Source organism: Ambystoma mexicanum, chromosome 1q (assembly GCF_040938575.1).
Source record: "Ambystoma mexicanum isolate Mex_15411 chromosome 1q, UKY_AmexF1_1, whole genome shotgun sequence".
NCBI classification, from domain to species: domain Eukaryota; kingdom Metazoa; phylum Chordata; class Amphibia; order Caudata; family Ambystomatidae; genus Ambystoma; species Ambystoma mexicanum.
Window position 1 is genome coordinate 1,307,491,940 of NC_090922.1, and position 19,741 is coordinate 1,307,511,680.

The 19,741-nt window shown below is 41.2% G+C and overlaps 2 protein-coding genes across 4 annotated transcripts in view; both read left to right on the forward strand.

The window, feature by feature from the left end:
• Positions 1-19,741, forward strand: part of GLIS1 (GLIS family zinc finger 1) — a 1,244,663-nt gene that overhangs the window by 911,982 nt on the left and 312,940 nt on the right. The window lies entirely within an intron of this gene.
• LOC138546760 (uncharacterized) lies at positions 1,902-14,740 on the forward strand. The gene is made up of 2 exons (XM_069642163.1): positions 1,902-2,141; positions 11,761-14,740. Exon 2 carries the CDS (start codon positions 11,813-11,815, stop codon positions 13,601-13,603), a length of 1,791 nt encoding a protein of 596 aa, XP_069498264.1. The 5' UTR covers positions 1,902-2,141; positions 11,761-11,812; the 3' UTR covers positions 13,604-14,740.

The following is a 19,741-nucleotide window of genomic DNA, read 5'->3' on the forward strand; positions in this document are numbered from 1 at the left end:
GCAGAAACGGTTCTTTCCTTGTCGTAAATCGATAAATGAGGAAACACGAATTTGTACAAAAGATGCGATTATGTGGATTTCAGACATGTCGATAACTCCCGTAGAAGTATATGACACGTATAGTCAGCATACGCCAGAAATGCAGAGGAAAGTGATACAGGTAATGGTTGAATACCTGCAGGATGAATGTATAAAAAGAAAGATGTGTTGTCCCGCAGAATTATGAATATTTATAAGCAAGCTTTTTAGTTTGACACTTCTTCAGCTGCTTTAGCGCTCGATTTAGCTCTGTTGCTCAGTAAGCGTCCGGAGTTGCCTACTTCTCAGTTGCCTATGAGAGAGGTTCCTGACATTTGTCCCAAAAGTTGAGATCCCTGCTAATGTCGCAGCCAGTACACCTGCACAGGATATCCCTGCACATTATGTGTTGCAGCTTGTTCATGTCCCATTCTCGAGACAGGAAGTGAACACCATTAAACAATCTATTCCCGATATTAGGAAGAATCCAACAGGGTTTTACAAAGAGATAGAGTCTGTCTTGCAATCATCAGTATTTACTCTGCGCGATATTGATTTGCTATTTCCCGGGCTCCTACCTGTTGATCTATGGAAACAGATTAGAACTGTAGATGATGTACCAGGGTTAGGAGATACATGGGATAATATGGTTAGACTAGATAGAGAAAGGCCAGCTGATGAGAGACAACCACAGGTAATATTGTCTTTGCCCAATAGAATAGTTACGAGGTTAAAAGTTATAATTCCTGAACGAAGGATCATTTGGGACAAACTTACTGCTTGTGTCCAAGGGAAATCTGAGGGTGCTACCGAGTTCTTTAATCGGTTCGAACAAGTATTTTCATATTTCAGTGGACAAGATTTGAGCACGGAGTCCGGGAAATTACTTTTTGTGGACAAATATGTGCGTGGATTGCTGCCTGACATCCAGTGGCAAATTATGTCTTCAGAGAGCGCTTGGCAAGCTAAGTCTCAGTCAGAAGTATTGCATATGGCTCAATACTATGAGAATCGTGTCAACAATGAAAAAGAAAGGGTTGAAAAGAGAAAAGACAACTTAAAAACAAAAGTCCTATTACAGCAAATTTTTAGAGGCCCTAGGGGGGGTAATTCACAGTTTAGGGGTCAGTATGTTCCACAGGGAATTGCGCCATTGGGTCCTGTAAACATAAACCAGTGTGCTTATTGCACACAAGAGGGTCATTGGCGTGCACAATGCCCGATCCTCCAGCAGAGGTCGAATAACGCATTTGGTAATATGGGTAGATGATCCAGAGGCCGCCTTGGGGCAGGGGGTTGTAAGGATATTTGGCATGTTACAGCACAGAGTACAGTACTACTGCACAAGTAGCATTTTTTTTTTTGCAGCACCACCACAAGGGTGCGGTGCATTGCTATATGGGTTAGCAGATTAACAAGGAAAGACAGGCTATTCAGTCAAAAAAACGATTTTAATATATAAGATGCAAAGCTATTTTTACAGTTAAAAGCACACGTGTTCATTTAAAAATGCACACTATTTTTCACCTGAAATGCCTATATTGCTAGAGACACATTTGAAAATTAACAGCTAACATATTAACAATTAACCTGACTAATAAAACCTTATTTTAATATAACCCACTAATAAAATGTGTTCTCTACTGCAGAATTAGGCATACTTTGAAAACCATTTAAATGAGTGTGCAGATTTTTCTCTTCTCTGCCTGATTATCCGTGTTGTTGTGCACAGTAACGGCAGGAAGGAGGAAGTCAGATTTGCAACAATTGCAAATGTATAAGCGAAGCTATTGTTGAAAAGTAGGAGGATGAGAGATGATGGATTTCATTGGAACACGTCATAAAGAGGGCTGAGAGGAAAGTTTTAGTGGGCAGTAGCAGGGAAAAAGACAGGCAGACATCTTTCTGCACTACTGGGGAGAAGACCTGGCTGTGGGGGTGTCCTGCTGCAGTCGAGACTGGGGAAAGCTGAAAGAATTACCTTTCCACTGGCAGAGGCAGTCCTATCTGAAAAAGCTGAGAATTCCAGGCAATGACCCCGGCTTGAGAAGGCAAGCGTTCCTTTTTATTGGAGTTACGCCAAGAGAGCCACATTCACAGAGAGAAGAATCTGAACAGATAAGGTAATTACCTAACTGGGGGAGCTGTGTGTGTGCACGAAAGTATGCAGTCAGTTTAGAAAAATGAAAGTCCCGTGCGTGTCTTTATCAAGTGCTAATGTTGCAATTTAAGTTCTGTTCTCCGCCACTATAATTGCAGTGTGTCATTGAAAATGCTTTGATTGTTCCCTTTTATTGCTGTAAAAAATGAGATCATGCCTAAATGTAAATTTTATAATACAGAAAATATTTGAAAACAGACGGGTGGTTTATTTTCTATTTACCATTACAATGCCAATGATGTGGGGAGATTTTTAAACAGTGCAATGGTCATTTTAAGACAGATGTGTGTATGTCAGAATCAGTATGAATAATTGTGAATGACTGTAGTATAACTTGTTGGAGGTACATGAGCCAACGGGAAGAGAGACTCTCTGAACATAGCTCCCTACCGTATATAAGGTAGTGGAAATTACCACAAGACTACCACATATAGCTCTCTGTCGTAAATAAGTCAGTGAGTTTGCCCATGGTGGCGCACCAACACTATCCCTGGAAATTGTGGTTTCCCTAGAATGCAGGTCTGAGGTCTCTCTAGTGATCACACGAAAAATCTAAGCGAAGATAAGGGATTCTGGACATTGGGGCCACAAATAAAACAAGGGAATTATGCTCACCAAAATACCACCAACCACGTATACCAAATATGCAGGTCTGGGTGCTGAAATAATGCATGTCCATTGTATTATTGTTGCACATGGCCAAATCTGAATACAAAGAGTGATTATTGCTAAGTTATTTCTCGGCGGTAATAAAATACCGTCAGGCCCCAAATCTCCACAAAATACCCTACATATTTATGGTGCGTTGCAGGCCGGGAAAGTGATCATAGAGTACCTACTGGGCGTGGCAAGCGTGTCTCACACTGCCATTTGCACATTAAAGGGAACCCATTTTATAATAGCAGTGTGCCACTAAAAACGAATTTCAGAATGTCACAAAGGGAAACCACATTCTCAGATCTAGTGCAATATTTAGAGGCAAAGTTATTTGCACATGGGAATTGGTCTTCGAACAGTACCTTAGAATGGAGTAACCGCATTCAGGGTGAGGTGCAGAAAGAAAAACTAGACAATATTTTTGCAGAAGGCAGCATAATTCAGGTCTGCCTTACGAGATTATTGAATGCAGCCGATAAAAGTGCAGAGAAAGACTGTTTAATACGTCTATGCGGCAAAATATGGTTTATTTTAAACAAGTCACTGCGAATGCAAGAGAATGATACTCAGCTAATTAACAGGTTAAAGACTGAAATAGATGGGGCAAGTAAAAATCAGGAAATGTTGAGAGCAGAATTGGATGTATGCCAAAAAGACATGCAATTAAAATGCAGAGACTTTGATACTCAGTTATCCAAAAGCAAGAAACAATTTGAAGATAGTGAGCAAGAATTGACACACTTAAAAGCCTTAGTGGATCACATTAGGCAGGATAAAGATGAGGTTGTTTCAGAAATGCAGATTTTACAAAAAGAACATTGTGAAAAAGAAGGTGATCTCCAGAGTGTAGAACAAGAAATGATTAAAATGATTCAAGAAAGAGACAAAAGAAATAAAGAGTTCAATGAATGCCAAATTCAAATGTGTGACATGCAGGAGGCAATTAATAAAATGAGTGATGAAAATAATTATTTGCATGATGAAGCCAACAGACTCCTTAAAAAGTGTAAGGACTTAGAACAGCAAATGTGCATTCCCAGGTCACAGGAGAGGCGGCAGGGTACCACATTCAATGGAGTGGAGGTGAATTCTAGCTCTGCCCAAAGAGCTAGTGCCCCAGTGACTGGGCCGGTGACTGAACTTGGTTGCAGCGCCCTTGGGGGATTTGATACTCCCATTGGGGGCAGCCACCAATCTCATACACCTGAAAACAGGATTGAATCACAAAATAGTGCAATTCCATGCATTGCAACAAGTAGCCCCATAAAAATAATGAAATCCATTAAAGCCCTGATCAAACCATTTAAAAAGGGAGGTGAATGCTGCATTGAGGATCACTTAGAAGCGGTGCATGACATTTTTAAAGCGCTCCAGATACCTAAGGAACAGTACAGACAATATTTTCATTTAACTTTAGATGCCCCGACGGCCAGCATCATAAGGGGATTAAATGAACAGCAGAATATGACATGGCTGGAGTTTGAAAAAGAAATTAGGCGTCATTTTTCTCCTTTTCAGTCATTGCAAGAGGCAAAGAAAGTTGCGTACACTATTACTGCTGGACCTAATACATCACCTCGCCAATTTTTACAAGACTTAAAAAGAGCATTCTCTCGCTTTGATGTATCTTTTGACTCAAATTCCAATGAGTTTAAAACCGCATACTTCTATGGGCTACAGAAAGACATCATATCCCAATTGGTCCGTGAATTTGACCGTGACAAGTCCCTTGAATGGATTGTACATCAAAGCACCAAGCTATATGAGGTACTCTATTGTCAGGGTAGAGAAAGTGATAAAATGAAAGATACTAGGCCTAAATCTAAAGAACCCTCAGCCACAGTAATGGAAATCAGGTCAGCCAAAATGTCCCTTGAGTCTGCTCAAAGCCAAGGTAAAAATAATGTGACACCTGAACAAAGGGGTAATCAACAAAGATCGCCATTGCCTGTACCAATGTTCCAATCACATGATCCTAGTAATAGAGAGAGCTACATCAGCCCTAGATATTTAGGAGATAGACCCCGGGTAAGATACCGGTCTGATATGGCAGGTATGAACAATAACCAGAGACAAAATCAAGATCAAAGAAATGATGGTCCCTACCAGTCATTGGGGACACAGAGCAGATTTGATCCCAGCACCATGATATATGGTAATCAGGATAGGCCCCGATATGTGGATCGATTTACTGATAATGGAAATCAATATAGGGGCCAGTACCCACAATCTGAGAGACAGGACATGAGGCAAAACGTGAACTACAGTCCACGCCAGTACAATGATTCCCCACCAGGGGACTATAATCAAAGGATGGGTGCAAACCGCTCCCCTCCACAAATGAATCAAGAATTCAGAAACCATCCCAACCGGTATCAATCACCTGAGAGGTATCAGAATAGATCCAATCAGGGGGAAAACAACCAATATCGACCTAGGCCACAGAAAGAGGATCCTAGAGAGGTGGAAAGGTTCCAATGCCTTGAGGCCCAAGTGAAAATGTTAGCTGAGCAAATAGGAAAGCTCTATACAGCGCAAAAACAACCTTCCAAAGAGGGGGCTGATGGCCATAGCAATGACCGGGGGGCTTCCGAAAAGTGACTAAGTACTCATGATAACTGCAGTGCCAAAATGACAGATTGCTCTGATATAACTTTGCATAACGACTCTGAGATGACTAATGGATTAAAAATGAAAGTACCAGTAAATGAAATTGTGACAGAAAGTGCAAATACTTCTAAAAAAGAGGTACGGTTTAACTTAGAGCTAAATAAAACAGTAAAGATTTGCACAAATGAAAAAGAAACATTAGGAATTCCAAAAGAACAAAGGGACAGATTTAAGAAAAATGACTCATGCATGGGGAATACCAGTGAACAGGGAGTAAATGGGGATGCCATAGCTCCTTCCCTGGGCAAGCAAAACAATTACCAAACACAGACAGAAAAAGGAAATACTCACAAGGAGGGTACAAGTCAATCACCTGAAAAATTCTTTGAGCCACATATTTTTGAAGAGGCTGAAAGGGCTGGTATTACACTAAATGATCACAAATGCACAGAATTAAAAAATGACAAATTGCTGAATGATGTTGTGACACATGTTCAGTTGGAAGGTTGTAATGTGGTCTCTGATGTTACCCAGATGGATGGGCGAACGGTGGCCACACTCCAAAAAACCTCTGAACATGGAGAAATGAATAAAATATCTCGCACAGAAATGGGTAAAAAGGAGGGAAAAATGTCTTTTCATTTACCAATGTGCTTAGCCAAAAGTGAAAAAGGCCTGAGAAAGGTGAGCCCTGAAATCAGTAAGAATTCACATTTCTTATGTGTATTAGAGGAAGTTGAGGACAGATATTATGCACCCATCACTGTAGAAGAAAAATGCCACACCTTTGCTATGATTGACACTGGCGCACAGGCCACAATTATGTCCAAGGAGCTGGTAAAGAGTATCAATGAAGGGAGGCCTCCACAGAGTCAGATCACAGTGAAGGCAAATCAAGGCCCAGTGCATAACTTTAATGGGGAGGAGGTGCCCATCATAGGTGTAACTGAGGTTGACATAAAAATAGGAAAGCACAGAATGAAACAAGAGGTATTGATCACATCTATTTGTGAAATTCCATTTCTGATGGGGACAGATTGCCTGAAAAGATTGTCTCCTCTCATAGATGGGGTGAATGGAGTGCTGTGGTCCTTAACCAAAAAACCATTGAGGCCTAAGAAACTAAAATCACAAAACAGCAATATAAAAGAATGTCACACCGTTGCCAAAACAAAGGATGCTGTGGAGGTATATCTACAGAATAGCTGCATACCTAGTGTCACTGTTATATTAAGGTGTCAAGACAAAGATCAGAGCGACAATGAAAAACTACCTGTACAAATATACTTGGACCCAAGGAAAGATTGGCAGACTGCCATAGACGAACACACATTACGTTTCTATTTAAAAGAGAATACATGCAAACAGAATATTGTTCCTAAAACAGATTCAGAAAAACACATTACCACTCTGGCAGAGATACACATGGAAGATGAGCAACCATGGGTTCACGCTGGTATAAATGATTATCTTAAAACAATAAAAGCCACTTTAGCGCTTGAACATGAAAGGAGTTTCATTAATGAGAAATTGTTGCAAAAAATTATGGAGAGGGAAGAAATCCCGAAATTTAGGATTAAAAACCAATATGTTTCTGGGTTGGACAGTCCAAACTTTGAAAACCGAATTACAGGCAGATGCATGCTTAAAATTAGCATTGGGCAGAAAGCAATTTACCATAATGTATGGATAGTGAGTGGAGCACAAAATGAATTTTACATGGGCAATGACATCATGAACAGAATGTGTATGGTGTTAGATTTCCTTAATCAAAAAATATGGTCGCGCCTAGGTGGGCCGGCGCCTGAATTTGAAGACAAAAGAAGGGCTTATCATTGTGCACAACTAGTTCCTTATGCAGTCGAATTACAGATGAGGAAAAATACTATTATTCCTGCATTTACAAAACAGTTTGCAATAACACTGAAATGCAAAAATGGACAGCAGATGAAAGGCTCTGATGCATTTGTATGCCTGAATGAATCCATAAAACAGCAAGGCCTGGATTATGAATACATTCCATTGGTAGACATTGGTGAGGGATCTGTAAAAATCATGGTGAATAATAAAGGTTGTCAGGATATTCATTTAGAGGAAAACTCCCCATTAGGAATGGCCATACAAAAATCACATTATACGGCAGATTTAAATAACATGGTGATTGGGAATATTCCTGAAAAATATGTAGATGCCAAGGGCGAGTTGCCAGAACACCTGGACTCTCAGCCCAAAGGAATGTTTAAAATTCATTCTGTGTATCCTTATGATTCAAATGAGACAGTGTGCTGCCATCAAGAGGATTGCATAATATTTAATTTAAATGAAAATGAAACAGGAAATCAGCCCATTGAAGTGGAAGCTGATATGCCAAAATATTTGAAAGTGGCAGCTCTACAAAAAGACACAGCCACACAGTTAGAGGAAAGCGCTGAGATTCCTTTACCAGAAGAGTTTCCAGAATTTTCCAGAATGGTAGAAGAGCAGATCTCCTTAGCGGATGCATGTAACAGCGATGAGGATCGACGCACTCTGAGGGAAATATTTATGGAGTTCAAGGATGTATTTGCAAAAGATGCTTATGATTGTGGTTTAACTGATTTACATGTGGCCACACTACCAGAAGGTTGTAGCAGAAATCCAGTGTTTGTACGCCAGTATAGACTACCGCTGGCATGTTTAGAATCATTGGCAGAGATTATTAAAAATTTGGAATCACGGGGAATAATTAGGCCCATTCATAGCACATCCAATACGCCTATTTTAGGTGTGTTAAAGCCAAATGGTCAATGGCGGCTGTGTGCAGACTTAAGAGAGTTAAATAAAAGAGTACCAGTATCTAGATGGCCACTACCATTCATTGATCAGGGCCTAGCTCAGATACATGGTTCAAATGTATTTACCACGTTAGATCTCACATCTGGATATTGGTGTGTGCCATTGGCAGAGGAGATACAACACCTATTTTCCTTTACATTTGACAGGACTCAATATGCCTGGCTTAGAGCTCCGTTCGGGTACATCAATAGTGGGAGTGAATTTGGCATATTTTTGAGAAAGGCCATGCCGGATGCAGCGGAAAGAGGGACAATAGTTTATGTGGATGATGTCTTGATAAAAAATGAAAACCTTAAAAGCCATTTTGATGAAATAAGACATGTGCTTGGCCAATTGCAGAAAGCAGGCGCCAAAGTATCTTTGCAAAAAGCACAATGGTGCAAGAAAAAAGTGAACTTTCTAGGGCATGAAGTGACTGAACATGGGCTAAATCCACAAAGGAAGAAAGTAGAGGCCATACAAAGATTAAAAGATCCTAAAAATGTGAAAGGAGTAAAAAGTTTATTAGGGATGACAGGCTATAACAGAAAGTTCATTGAGAATTATGCAGAAATCACTCAACCATTGACTAAACTGCTTAAACTAAATACTCCCTGGAGATGGGAAAGAGAGCAATCTGATGCAGTGGCTAGATTGAAGGAATGTCTTGTAAAGGCACCATGTTTAGCATACCCCATAAAGGATAGGGATTTCTTTATAGAAATAGGCTTTTCTGAACATTGTATGTCAGCAGTGTTATCACAAAAACACGATTTGAATCACAAAACCATTGCATATGCAAGTAAGGCATTTTCCCAAGTTGAAATGAAATTTAATGAATGTGAGAAGGCCCTATTAACCACTGTGTGGGCGCTACAACATTTTCGCCCCATTGTTCAGGGAGAAAAGGTGATTATTGAAACAAATCATCAACCTTTGCAATTTTTAGAAAGTAAAAGAATTAGATCAGGCAATCTAGCGCAATCCAGAATCACTTCATGGACGCTGGCATTACAAGGTTTTCCCGTAGAAGTAAGATATGGACAAAATAAAAAGAGCCCAATTGCTCAAGGGTTAGCTGACTTACATGACTGTGCAGCTGAACAAATAACAAATGAAATGGATGTGGAAGCTAGTTTACAGGAATTTGAACAATCACCACACAAAGCTTTTGATGAAAAAACATGCAAGGATTTGCCAACTGTATACGTGGATGGTTGTGCTTTTCACATTGAAAATGACAGTAATAAACAATTAGTGGCAGGAATAGGAAATGTCTGGTTGAAATGTGAAGGCGTTCCTAGTATAGGGATGAGGATTGGAGATAGGAGCAGTCAGGTGGCGGAATTGGCAGCCATCTATAAAGCAATTGCTACTGCAGTTGATAAAAAGTTCAGTGAAATTGTCCTGGTGACTGATTCTGACTATGCACGGAATAGCTTTGTGGAGTATTTGCCTGGTTGGAAAGCAAGAGGCATGGTTACATACAACAAAAAGCCACTTAAACATGGAAAAATGATACAAGCCATAGACAAATTGGTGTCAGAAAATAATTTAACAATATACTGGAGAAAAATTCGTGGGCATTTAAAAACACCAGGAGAGGATAAGGAGGGAAATGATAAGGCAGACCATCTGGCTAAGATTGGGGCTGTGATGGGAGAATTGCTACCTATTGATTATTTAATGGGTGAAATACAAATTGATGCAGTCACACGGTCTAAGGCACCAAAGGAGGTAGATCAACCGGTGGTGCAGTGGAGTCATGACACGCCAGACCAAGATTTGATTGAGGCACAAAAGAATGATCAAATTTTGGGAATCTATTATAATCATTTGATGGATCCTGAACAAAATCCTTTAACAGAAAATGATTGTATGGGAAAAGAAGAGTTGAGGGTGTTATTAAAGAACAAAACACGAATTAGATTACAGGATGGACTCATGATTAGAGAGTCCATAACAGGGCAAATACAGTGGGTAGTACCCCTTTCATTCAGAGGACTAATGCTACACCATGCACATGATGCCATAACTGCAGGCCATAGAGGTTCACAAAAGACATTAGAAATACTAAAAGATTATGCTTACTGGCCACATATGTCCCAAGATGTGGAATTATATACTAGAGGATGTCTAGTATGCGCCCAATTTAAACCTGCTTCACCAATGCATAGAGCACCATTGATGAAAAGAGGCCTAACTCTCCCATGGTCAGATTTGCAAATAGACTATGTAGGTCCTTTAAAAAGGTCGAGCAGGGGACACCGCTATATTTTGAGTGTGGTATGTTTGATGTCAAAATGGATTGAGTGCATTCCCGCACCAGATTGTAGTGCGCAAACAGCAGCCACATTGCTGGTGAACCATGTGTTCTCAAGGTTTGGGTTGCCACAAAGAATTGAGTCAGACAGAGGAAGTCATTTCACAAGTACTCTAATGAGTAAGGTATGGCAAATACTAGGTGTGAAAAGGAAACTACATATCGCATATCGGGCGGCGTCTTCAGGTACAGTTGAAAGAAGCAATAGGTCTGTTGTGGACATTTTAAAGAAATTTGTGGCAGAAGCAGGTTCCAGCTGGGATTTGCGTTTACCATTGGTTTTGATGGCAATCAGGTCGACTCCTGCCAAAGCAACAGGTGTTAGCCCCCATGAGGTCTTAACAGGTAGGAAAATGGTGTTACCACAACACCTACTATACAGAACACATGAGCAAACTCTAGTGAGTGCATCCACAGTTCATGAATATATTGATGAAATGAGGAGGCATTTGCAACATGCATTTGCTTTTGTGCAGAGAAATCTGGAAAGAGCTGCTGACAGTGCTAAGTCATATTATGACAAAAAGACATCAGTAAAGGAATACAATGTAGGGGATCAGGTGTACAAGTTTCATTTTGGGAAAAGTAAACAGAAAAATTCTAAATTTCTGGCAGCCTGGCAGGGGCCATTCCGAATTATAGATAAAGTCTCTCCTGTAGTGTATAAAATTTTGAAAAATGAAGGTGAAACAGCAATAGAGCAGTTTGTCCATGTAAATCAAATCAAACCATGCCATCCCAGACATGAGATCAGGCAGCTTGAGCATGTGGAAACGGATAGAGTCCCTTGAGAAAATAAATGGGTGTAATCAGGAGGCAGTGACAAAGAAGTTAAAAAAAATAAAAAAAAGTTGATTGTTATGATGGCACATAAACACTGTAATATATGTGAAAATATATAATATAAATAAATAAATAAATAAATATATAATATAAATAAATAAATAAATAAATGCACATATAACGGAAGCTCGTGGTTGGTGTACAGAGAGAAAGTGTATTAAATATTGAATGCTGTTTTATATGTGTTTGTTTTCTTTTAACTTGTGTTTAATTTCAGAAAAAAAAAAAAAAAAAAAAAGAAGTATTTTTACCAAGCATGTTTTATTTTTGGCAAAAAGGTGGAAATTAGTATTGTGCTATGTACTTAATCTGTTTATTTTCTATTTTGATTTAGACAATTAACATTATTTGGTCGGAGGTTCCGGGATCAGAGGCCACGGGAGACGATGGAGTACTGGAGACCGCGAGGACGGATTCCGGGAAAGCCCCAAAGAGGGGTGAAGACCAAGGCTACAAAGCGATCAGCATTGAAGATGATACCGATGACATGTTTAACAATAGTGATATTTGGAGGGATCTTCAAGAATTCAGAAGCACAGGTTGTCATTGAACCTGGACCAGCATCTGGTATCGCGGTAGAAGAAGCACCAGGATTCATCATGAGTGATAGAAGGATGATTTTCCAAAATATCTACATACCATTGGATCCTGAGATTTTGATTGAAAAACATTTGAACAATGCCGGAATTAAGATTGAACAGACTAAAGAGTGGCTGGAAATAAGAAAAGAGGACGCTAAGCAGTCAATAAGAGATATATTAATGCAATTGGAAAAAACATTCGTGAATTCAGCAGACATTAAGAAGAAGAGAGGAAAGAGAGGTGCGGTGATGCTCGCGATATCAATGGTAATGTCTATAATTGGGGCAATAATAGGTACTACAATATCAACAGCCAATTCTATTTCGGTAGGAACACTGAGTACTAAAGCACAACAACTGAGTATTGACCTAGAAATAATACAAAAGACATTAGATGGAATTAGAGGGGGACTGGATGAACAAGTAAGATTCATAAATGAAACTGCAATCATTCTAAATGAACAAGCGGATGTGATGCAACGGGCGACTAAAATAATACTTAAGCATGACAGAACTTTAAATGAAATATTGAACATAATGAGTCCTGTTGATAGACTATTAACGAATTATATGAGAGAAGTTCAAACTGCAGTTTCACAATTGATTCAAGGACATATTCCCTTGTATTTTGTTTCGCAGGATATCATTCGGCAAATGATAGAAAGATTGACCAGGAGGGAAATTGACCTTATACGGATAAGAATTGCATTCGAAATGGGGAATGCAATGCCGTTATATGTGGACTTGGAAAGACTAGAGATCGGATTTTTGCTATGCATCCCATTTGTAGCCCCTGAACTTATTTATCAAACGAAGTGGGTACACAACGTGGGATTTTGGCAAGAGGACAAATTCATTAAGATTAAGACTCCAGAAGTGGTGGCATTTCAGTCATGGGAACCTGAAGTTTATTTAATACCAAACCTGGAAACATGTGTAACATTTAAAGAACAAAATTATATGTGTCCAGGTAAACCGTTTGTTCCTGATGCCACAGATGCTATTTGTGGATTGAAATCTGACCCAAGTATATCAGAGGGATGTGAAGTGATTATTAGTAATATGGGGAGTGAAGAAATGGCACAGGCTAAGATGGTCAGAGGTAAATGGTTGGTCAGTACCTGTTTAAAGAACATGACGGTAGTACATTTAAACCATGGAACATACGTGGTTAAACAGGTAAAATATAATGTTTTTTATTTACAGGTTCCAAAGGATGCAATTGTGTCAATTGGGGGATTAACATTGTTCCATGTAACAAATGATGTTTGGGAAAGCCAAGTGGAAAATATCGATTTTTTTCAAAGGGATACTTTTCCAATAGATCCAGATGTGGAATATTTATTGAATCACAAAGAAAGACATGTTATGAAAATGAATTTGCGAAAAAACAATATTACAATTAGTAATCTGGGCATAATAGAAGTGGAAAGATTTAATTGGGGAACCTGGGGGGAACGCTCAATAGTGGGTTTGGCTATCTTGGTGCTAATCATGGGTGGATGGTTGATTGTGCTATCAGTAAAAATGAAAATGTTACTGATTTTACTGACTACGTCAGGAAGAGAAAGATATCCCAATACACATGCATTTTAAGAGAAAAAGAAAGAACAAGTTGTTTTTAGAGATTGGCTTGGATTATAGCCAAGTTCTAAAAAACAAAAGGAGGGTATATGTAAGGATATTTGGCATGTTACAGCACAGAGTACAGTACTACTGCACAAGTAGCATTTTTTTTTTTGCAGCACCACCACAAGGGTGCGGTGCATTGCTATATGGGTTAGCAGATTAACAAGGAAAGACAGGCTATTCAGTCAAAAAAACGATTTTAATATATAAGATGCAAAGCTATTTTTACAGTTAAAAGCACACGTGTTCATTTAAAAATGCACACTATTTTTCACCTGAAATGCCTATATTGCTAGAGACACATTTGAAAATTAACAGCTAACATATTAACAATTAACCTGACTAATAAAACCTTATTTTAATATAACCCACTAATAAAATGTGTTCTCTACTGCAGAATTAGGCATACTTTGAAAACCATTTAAATGAGTGTGCAGATTTTTCTCTTCTCTGCCTGATTATCCGTGTTGTTGTGCACAGTAACGGCAGGAAGGAGGAAGTCAGATTTGCAACAATTGCAAATGTATAAGCGAAGCTATTGTTGAAAAGTAGGAGGATGAGAGATGATGGATTTCATTGGAACACGTCATAAAGAGGGCTGAGAGGAAAGTTTTAGTGGGCAGTAGCAGGGAAAAAGACAGGCAGACATCTTTCTGCACTACTGGGGAGAAGACCTGGCTGTGGGGGTGTCCTGCTGCAGTCGAGACTGGGGAAAGCTGAAAGAATTACCTTTCCACTGGCAGAGGCAGTCCTATCTGAAAAAGCTGAGAATTCCAGGCAATGACCCCGGCTTGAGAAGGCAAGCGTTCCTTTTTATTGGAGTTACGCCAAGAGAGCCACATTCACAGAGAGAAGAATCTGAACAGATAAGGTAATTACCTAACTGGGGGAGCTGTGTGTGTGCACGAAAGTATGCAGTCAGTTTAGAAAAATGAAAGTCCCGTGCGTGTCTTTATCAAGTGCTAATGTTGCAATTTAAGTTCTGTTCTCCGCCACTATAATTGCAGTGTGTCATTGAAAATGCTTTGATTGTTCCCTTTTATTGCTGTAAAAAATGAGATCATGCCTAAATGTAAATTTTATAATACAGAAAATATTTGAAAACAGACGGGTGGTTTATTTTCTATTTACCATTACAATGCCAATGATGTGGGGAGATTTTTAAACAGTGCAATGGTCATTTTAAGACAGATGTGTGTATGTCAGAATCAGTATGAATAATTGTGAATGACTGTAGTATAACTTGTTGGAGGTACATGAGCCAACGGGAAGAGAGACTCTCTGAACATAGCTCCCTACCGTATATAAGGTAGTGGAAATTACCACAAGACTACCACATATAGCTCTCTGTCGTAAATAAGTCAGTGAGTTTGCCCATGGTGGCGCACCAACACTATCCCTGGAAATTGTGGTTTCCCTAGAATGCAGGTCTGAGGTCTCTCTAGTGATCACACGAAAAATCTAAGCGAAGATAAGGGATTCTGGACATTGGGGCCACAAATAAAACAAGGGAATTATGCTCACCAAAATACCACCAACCACGTATACCAAATATGCAGGTCTGGGTGCTGAAATAATGCATGTCCATTGTATTATTGTTGCACATGGCCAAATCTGAATACAAAGAGTGATTATTGCTAAGTTATTTCTCGGCGGTAATAAAATACCGTCAGGCCCCAAATCTCCACAAAATACCCTACAGGGTCCTGGTAGAAGTACGTTTTCGCAGGACTCGCAACAACCTTTTTCGCAAGATAATCAGGCACCGAGTGTGGATAACAGAAACATTTTTGATCATCCTTCTGCTGCTTACCTATCTGAAGAACTTCCTTTTGACGACATTTTGTTTCGTTAGGATTGCCCGAAGCAGGGTTTGGAACCGACGCCTATTCCCGTTAATCAGAAAGGTCCCTACGTTGAGATGATAGTGGGAAATAGAAAACATCTATTTTTGATAGATACAGGGGCACAGAAGTGTTCCATCGACCATTCACGGGTTCCAAACATTCCACTGTCAGGGCAAACCAATGCTTCTGTAGGGTTTTCTGGTACACCAGTAGTCTGTCTGGTTTCTTCGCCGGTACCGATTACCTTGGGTCCATTTTTGGACCACTGTCCATTCCTTTTGACTACGAACTGTTGAGAGAATTTATTGTGGTTGAATCTGTTGAAGGAATTAAATGCGGTAATTCACTGTTCTTCTGATGGAGTGCGTTTGACGATTTCACCACAGCAACTTTCTGTCTCTCAGTTCTTGACCAGACCTTTGCCGCCAGAATTCAGTGATGTTCCGGAGTGTTTGTGGGCAGTTGATGATAATGATGTCTGTGTATTACAAATGGAACCTGTTAAGATTGTTTTGAAACATGGAGTAAAGTTGCCACGTATACCCCAGTATAAGATTTTGGTTGATGGTGAGCAAGCTTTGAAATGCATAGTCTCCGATTTTGTGCATTGTGGGGTAATTGAGGAAATTGCAGGTAGTTTGTGCAATGGTCCGATTTTACCCGTGGACAAAAAAGGCGCTAATGCAATTGCTTGTTGTTTCATTATTGATCTACGTGCCATCAATAAGATTGTTGCTCCACAATTTCCCATTGTACCTGATGTGACGACAATATTGACTATGATTCCGGCTTCAGCTACTCACTTTAGTGTTGTGGACCTTAAGAACGCCTTCTTTAGCATTCCTATACACAAAGATAGTAGATACGTTCACCTTAGGGGGATGTTCGTTTACCTTCACCCATGCGCCGCAAGGTTACACAGAGTCCTTGCATCTACAGTAGGGCTTTGAAAGAGCAGCTCGACACATTTGAATTGCCCACCACTTGTACACTGCTTCAGTATGTAGACGATCTACTCTTAGCTGCTGACTCAGAGAGCGCCTGTAAGGATGGCACTGTGTTGTTGCTTATTGATCTAGCATGACATGGACACAAAGCTTCACTTAAAAAGTTTCAGTATTGCCGACAGGACGTCACCTATTTAGGCTATCTCCTGTCAAAGGAGGGAAGAAGGTTGACGCCTGAGTGGATAAAAATTATTTCTAGCATGTCTGTCCCAAATACACAGAAGGAAGTCAGAGCCTTGATAGGAATGGCTTCTTAGTGTAGGCAGTGGATTCCCAATTTTTCGTTAACGATTAAACCAATGTTGGCTTTGACGAAGAAGGGCATTTCTTCGCCATTGCCGTGGAACTTGGAACACCAGCAAGCGTTTGATTTGCTCAAAACTGCACTGTGCTCGGCACCAGTTTTGGTCACACCAAATTATGAAAAGGCCTTTGTGTTGTATGTGCATGTAACGCTCACCTGATTCCCGCAGAGGCGCCGGTCTTGACTGGGTGAATGCCGTATCTTCAAAGGTGATGTGTAACACACGGTTGGCTCTTTGGGCTGGACCTCTGTGCACTGTATGTCTGACTCGAAGAGTAAGATGTCTGCAGATAGAAAATATGGGATTAATGAACTGGGGTTATTGGGTGCCTCTCTCCTCTTCCCTTTCTCTTCTCCTGTAGAACCCCAAAGGTTAACGCCCTCACCTTAGGTAAGTGAACGCCGAGCTCTCCATCTGCCTCGGGGCAGGGTGCCGTAACCAGTTTCTTCACTGGATAAGGGTGCAGGCCTCTTGACCTCAGAGGACTGCTGTCCGTCGTTAACTGCACGAACGGTAAGTTCTGGGCACTTCAAATGTCTTAAAAGTCTTTTGTAATGATATCTCTTGTTTTGCAGGGTTCCGGCGATGGCGGATGGCGGGCTGATGAGAGTTGAGGATCGAACCCGCGTGAGGAATAGAAGCGCCTGGAAGCACGTAAGTAAGCGCTTGTAGCCTGCTTCACGATGCGCACTAACTGTCCCTTTTATCTTGCAGGTACAGGTTCGGAGCTTTAGAGAAGCTGAAGGGTGCTGGAATACCCACTGGATTCGGCGTGGGAAGGAGTAATGGCACGTGAGTAATAAAGTTGCCCAATGTCTTTAAACGCACCTTCTTTTGTCTTTCAGATGCGGGATGCAGCGCCGAAGGCATCCGGAGCATGCGAAGAGCTGGTAAGCTTTTGTCTTTCAGATGCCGGAATGCAGTGCGAAGACCTCCGGAGCATGCAAAGAGTAGGTAAGCCTTTGTGTTTCAGATGCCGGAATGCAGCGCGAGGCGTTGGTGACAGCCGATGGACCAGGTAAGAGATGCGCTGCCACTGAAGACCGTAGTGCTAACCTGTTCTTTCTTTGTCTTTACAGGTGCTGCTGAAGACTGGATTCCAGGATGGTAAGCCTTTGTTCCCTTAGGCCCAGGATCAGAAGCAGAAGACACGATGAGCGTTCTGCTGCAGAGAATGCAGAATAACGCAAAGCAAGATTCATCCATCGGGTGTGGTTTAAATAGCCTCCTGTAGTGCTTAGGTGTCTCCTTCCACAGCCACGCCTAGGTAAGAAAAGAGTTCCTGCTTTCCAGAAGAGTTCCAGTGTTCTGAACCTAGGGAGTGGCTCCTGCCCCACCCAACAGGAAAAGTAGTCCCAAACAGAAGAGGATCAGGGGTTCAACTGGCAGGTAAGTAAGCAGCATGGTCTGCTGCAGGTAAGTCCACCCAAGCATTATGAGCCCGGCGCTTCCAGCGCTGGGACTGGGCATCTTTATGAGCCTGGTGCCACTGGCGCCAGGACAGGGTCCAAAAGGTCCCAATTGGGACTGGCTGGCACTCGGAACCGGGGTTATGGGTCTGCTTCCAAGGGAGTCGGGCAAGTCCTGATCTTTTGGAAGCAGAGATCATGACAGCACCCCCCCTCAAGGCCCTTCCCAAACCGGGCTTCTCCGGGGGTTTGGGCTTGTTAGGAAATGTTCGATGAAATCTTTTGATTAGACGAGGCGCGTGGACATATTCTGCAGGTTCCCAGGATCTTTCTTGGGGACCGTAGCCTTTCCAGTCAATCAGGTAAAATAGTTTAGATTTGGAGGTCTTGGAATCCAGGATGCTTTTGACTTCAAACTCGAGTTCTCCATCAACTAGAATAGGTTTTGGAGATGTAGTTAGTCGGGTTTGAGGTTGCACGGGTTTTAATAGAGAGACGTGGAAGACCGGATGTATCTTCATGTGAGGGGGCAAGTCCAACTTGACCGCTACTGGATTTACTATGGTAGTGATGGAATAGGGACCAAGGTATCTTGGGTTGAATGTGCGTGGTCCTTTTAGAGGTAGATATTTGGTGGATAACCAGACTTGATCTCCTACTTGATATTGGGGGGCTTCCTTCCGATGTTGGTCTGCTCCTTTCTTGTATTGTTCTTTAGCCCTTTGAAGGTGAAAACGGCTTCCTTAAAGGCTTGGGTGATTGTAGAATGCAGGTGGTCTACTGCTGGTGTTCCAAGATCTTGGAGTGGATCCAACTCCGAGGTTCGAGGGTGACTACCGTATAAAAGAAAAAACGGGGTCTTCCCAGTTCCCGAGTGGACAGAGTTATTGTAGGCATATTCGGCTATCCAAAGGATATCTTTCCAAGTTTTTTCAGTTTGTTGTAGCATGCAGCGCAAATACTGTTCCAGAGTTTGGTTGGTCCTCTCGGTTTGTCCGTCGGTTTGAGGGTGGTGGCTGGTCGAAAGTCTCACATCAATTTGAGCCGACCGATAGCAACTTCGCCAAAAATGAGAAATAAATTGACTACCTCGATCCGAAATTAGAACTGAAGGAAAACCGTGCAGTCGGACAATGTTTTCGAGAAATTCTCGGGCCAGAGTTGCTGCTGTTGGTAAGCCTTTGAGTGGAATGAAATGCGCCATCTTGGAGAATAGGTCCACGATTACTAGGATCGTATTGTATCCGGAGCATGGAGGTAGATCGGTGATGAAGTCCATAGAAAGCGTATGCCAAGGGCGAGGCGGGATGTCAATAGGGCGTAAGAGGCCGGCTGGTTTTTCCTTTTGACTCTTGTTTTGGGCGCATACTCCACAGGACATTATAAAGTCTCTGATATCTTTTTTCCAAGACGGCCACCAGAAGTAGCGCTTGATCTTTTCCGAGGTCTTGGTCATACCGGGATGTCCTTCCATTAAAGAATCGTGATAACAAGAGATTACCTTTTTCTGTAAATCTGTGCTGGGCAGGTATAACCG

What these genes read in the sequence shown, in the direction of transcription:
- LOC138546760 (XM_069642163.1), top strand. Translation starts at nt 11,813, where the DNA reads ATGGAGTACTGGAGACCGCGAGGACGGATTCCGGGAAAGCCCCAAAGA.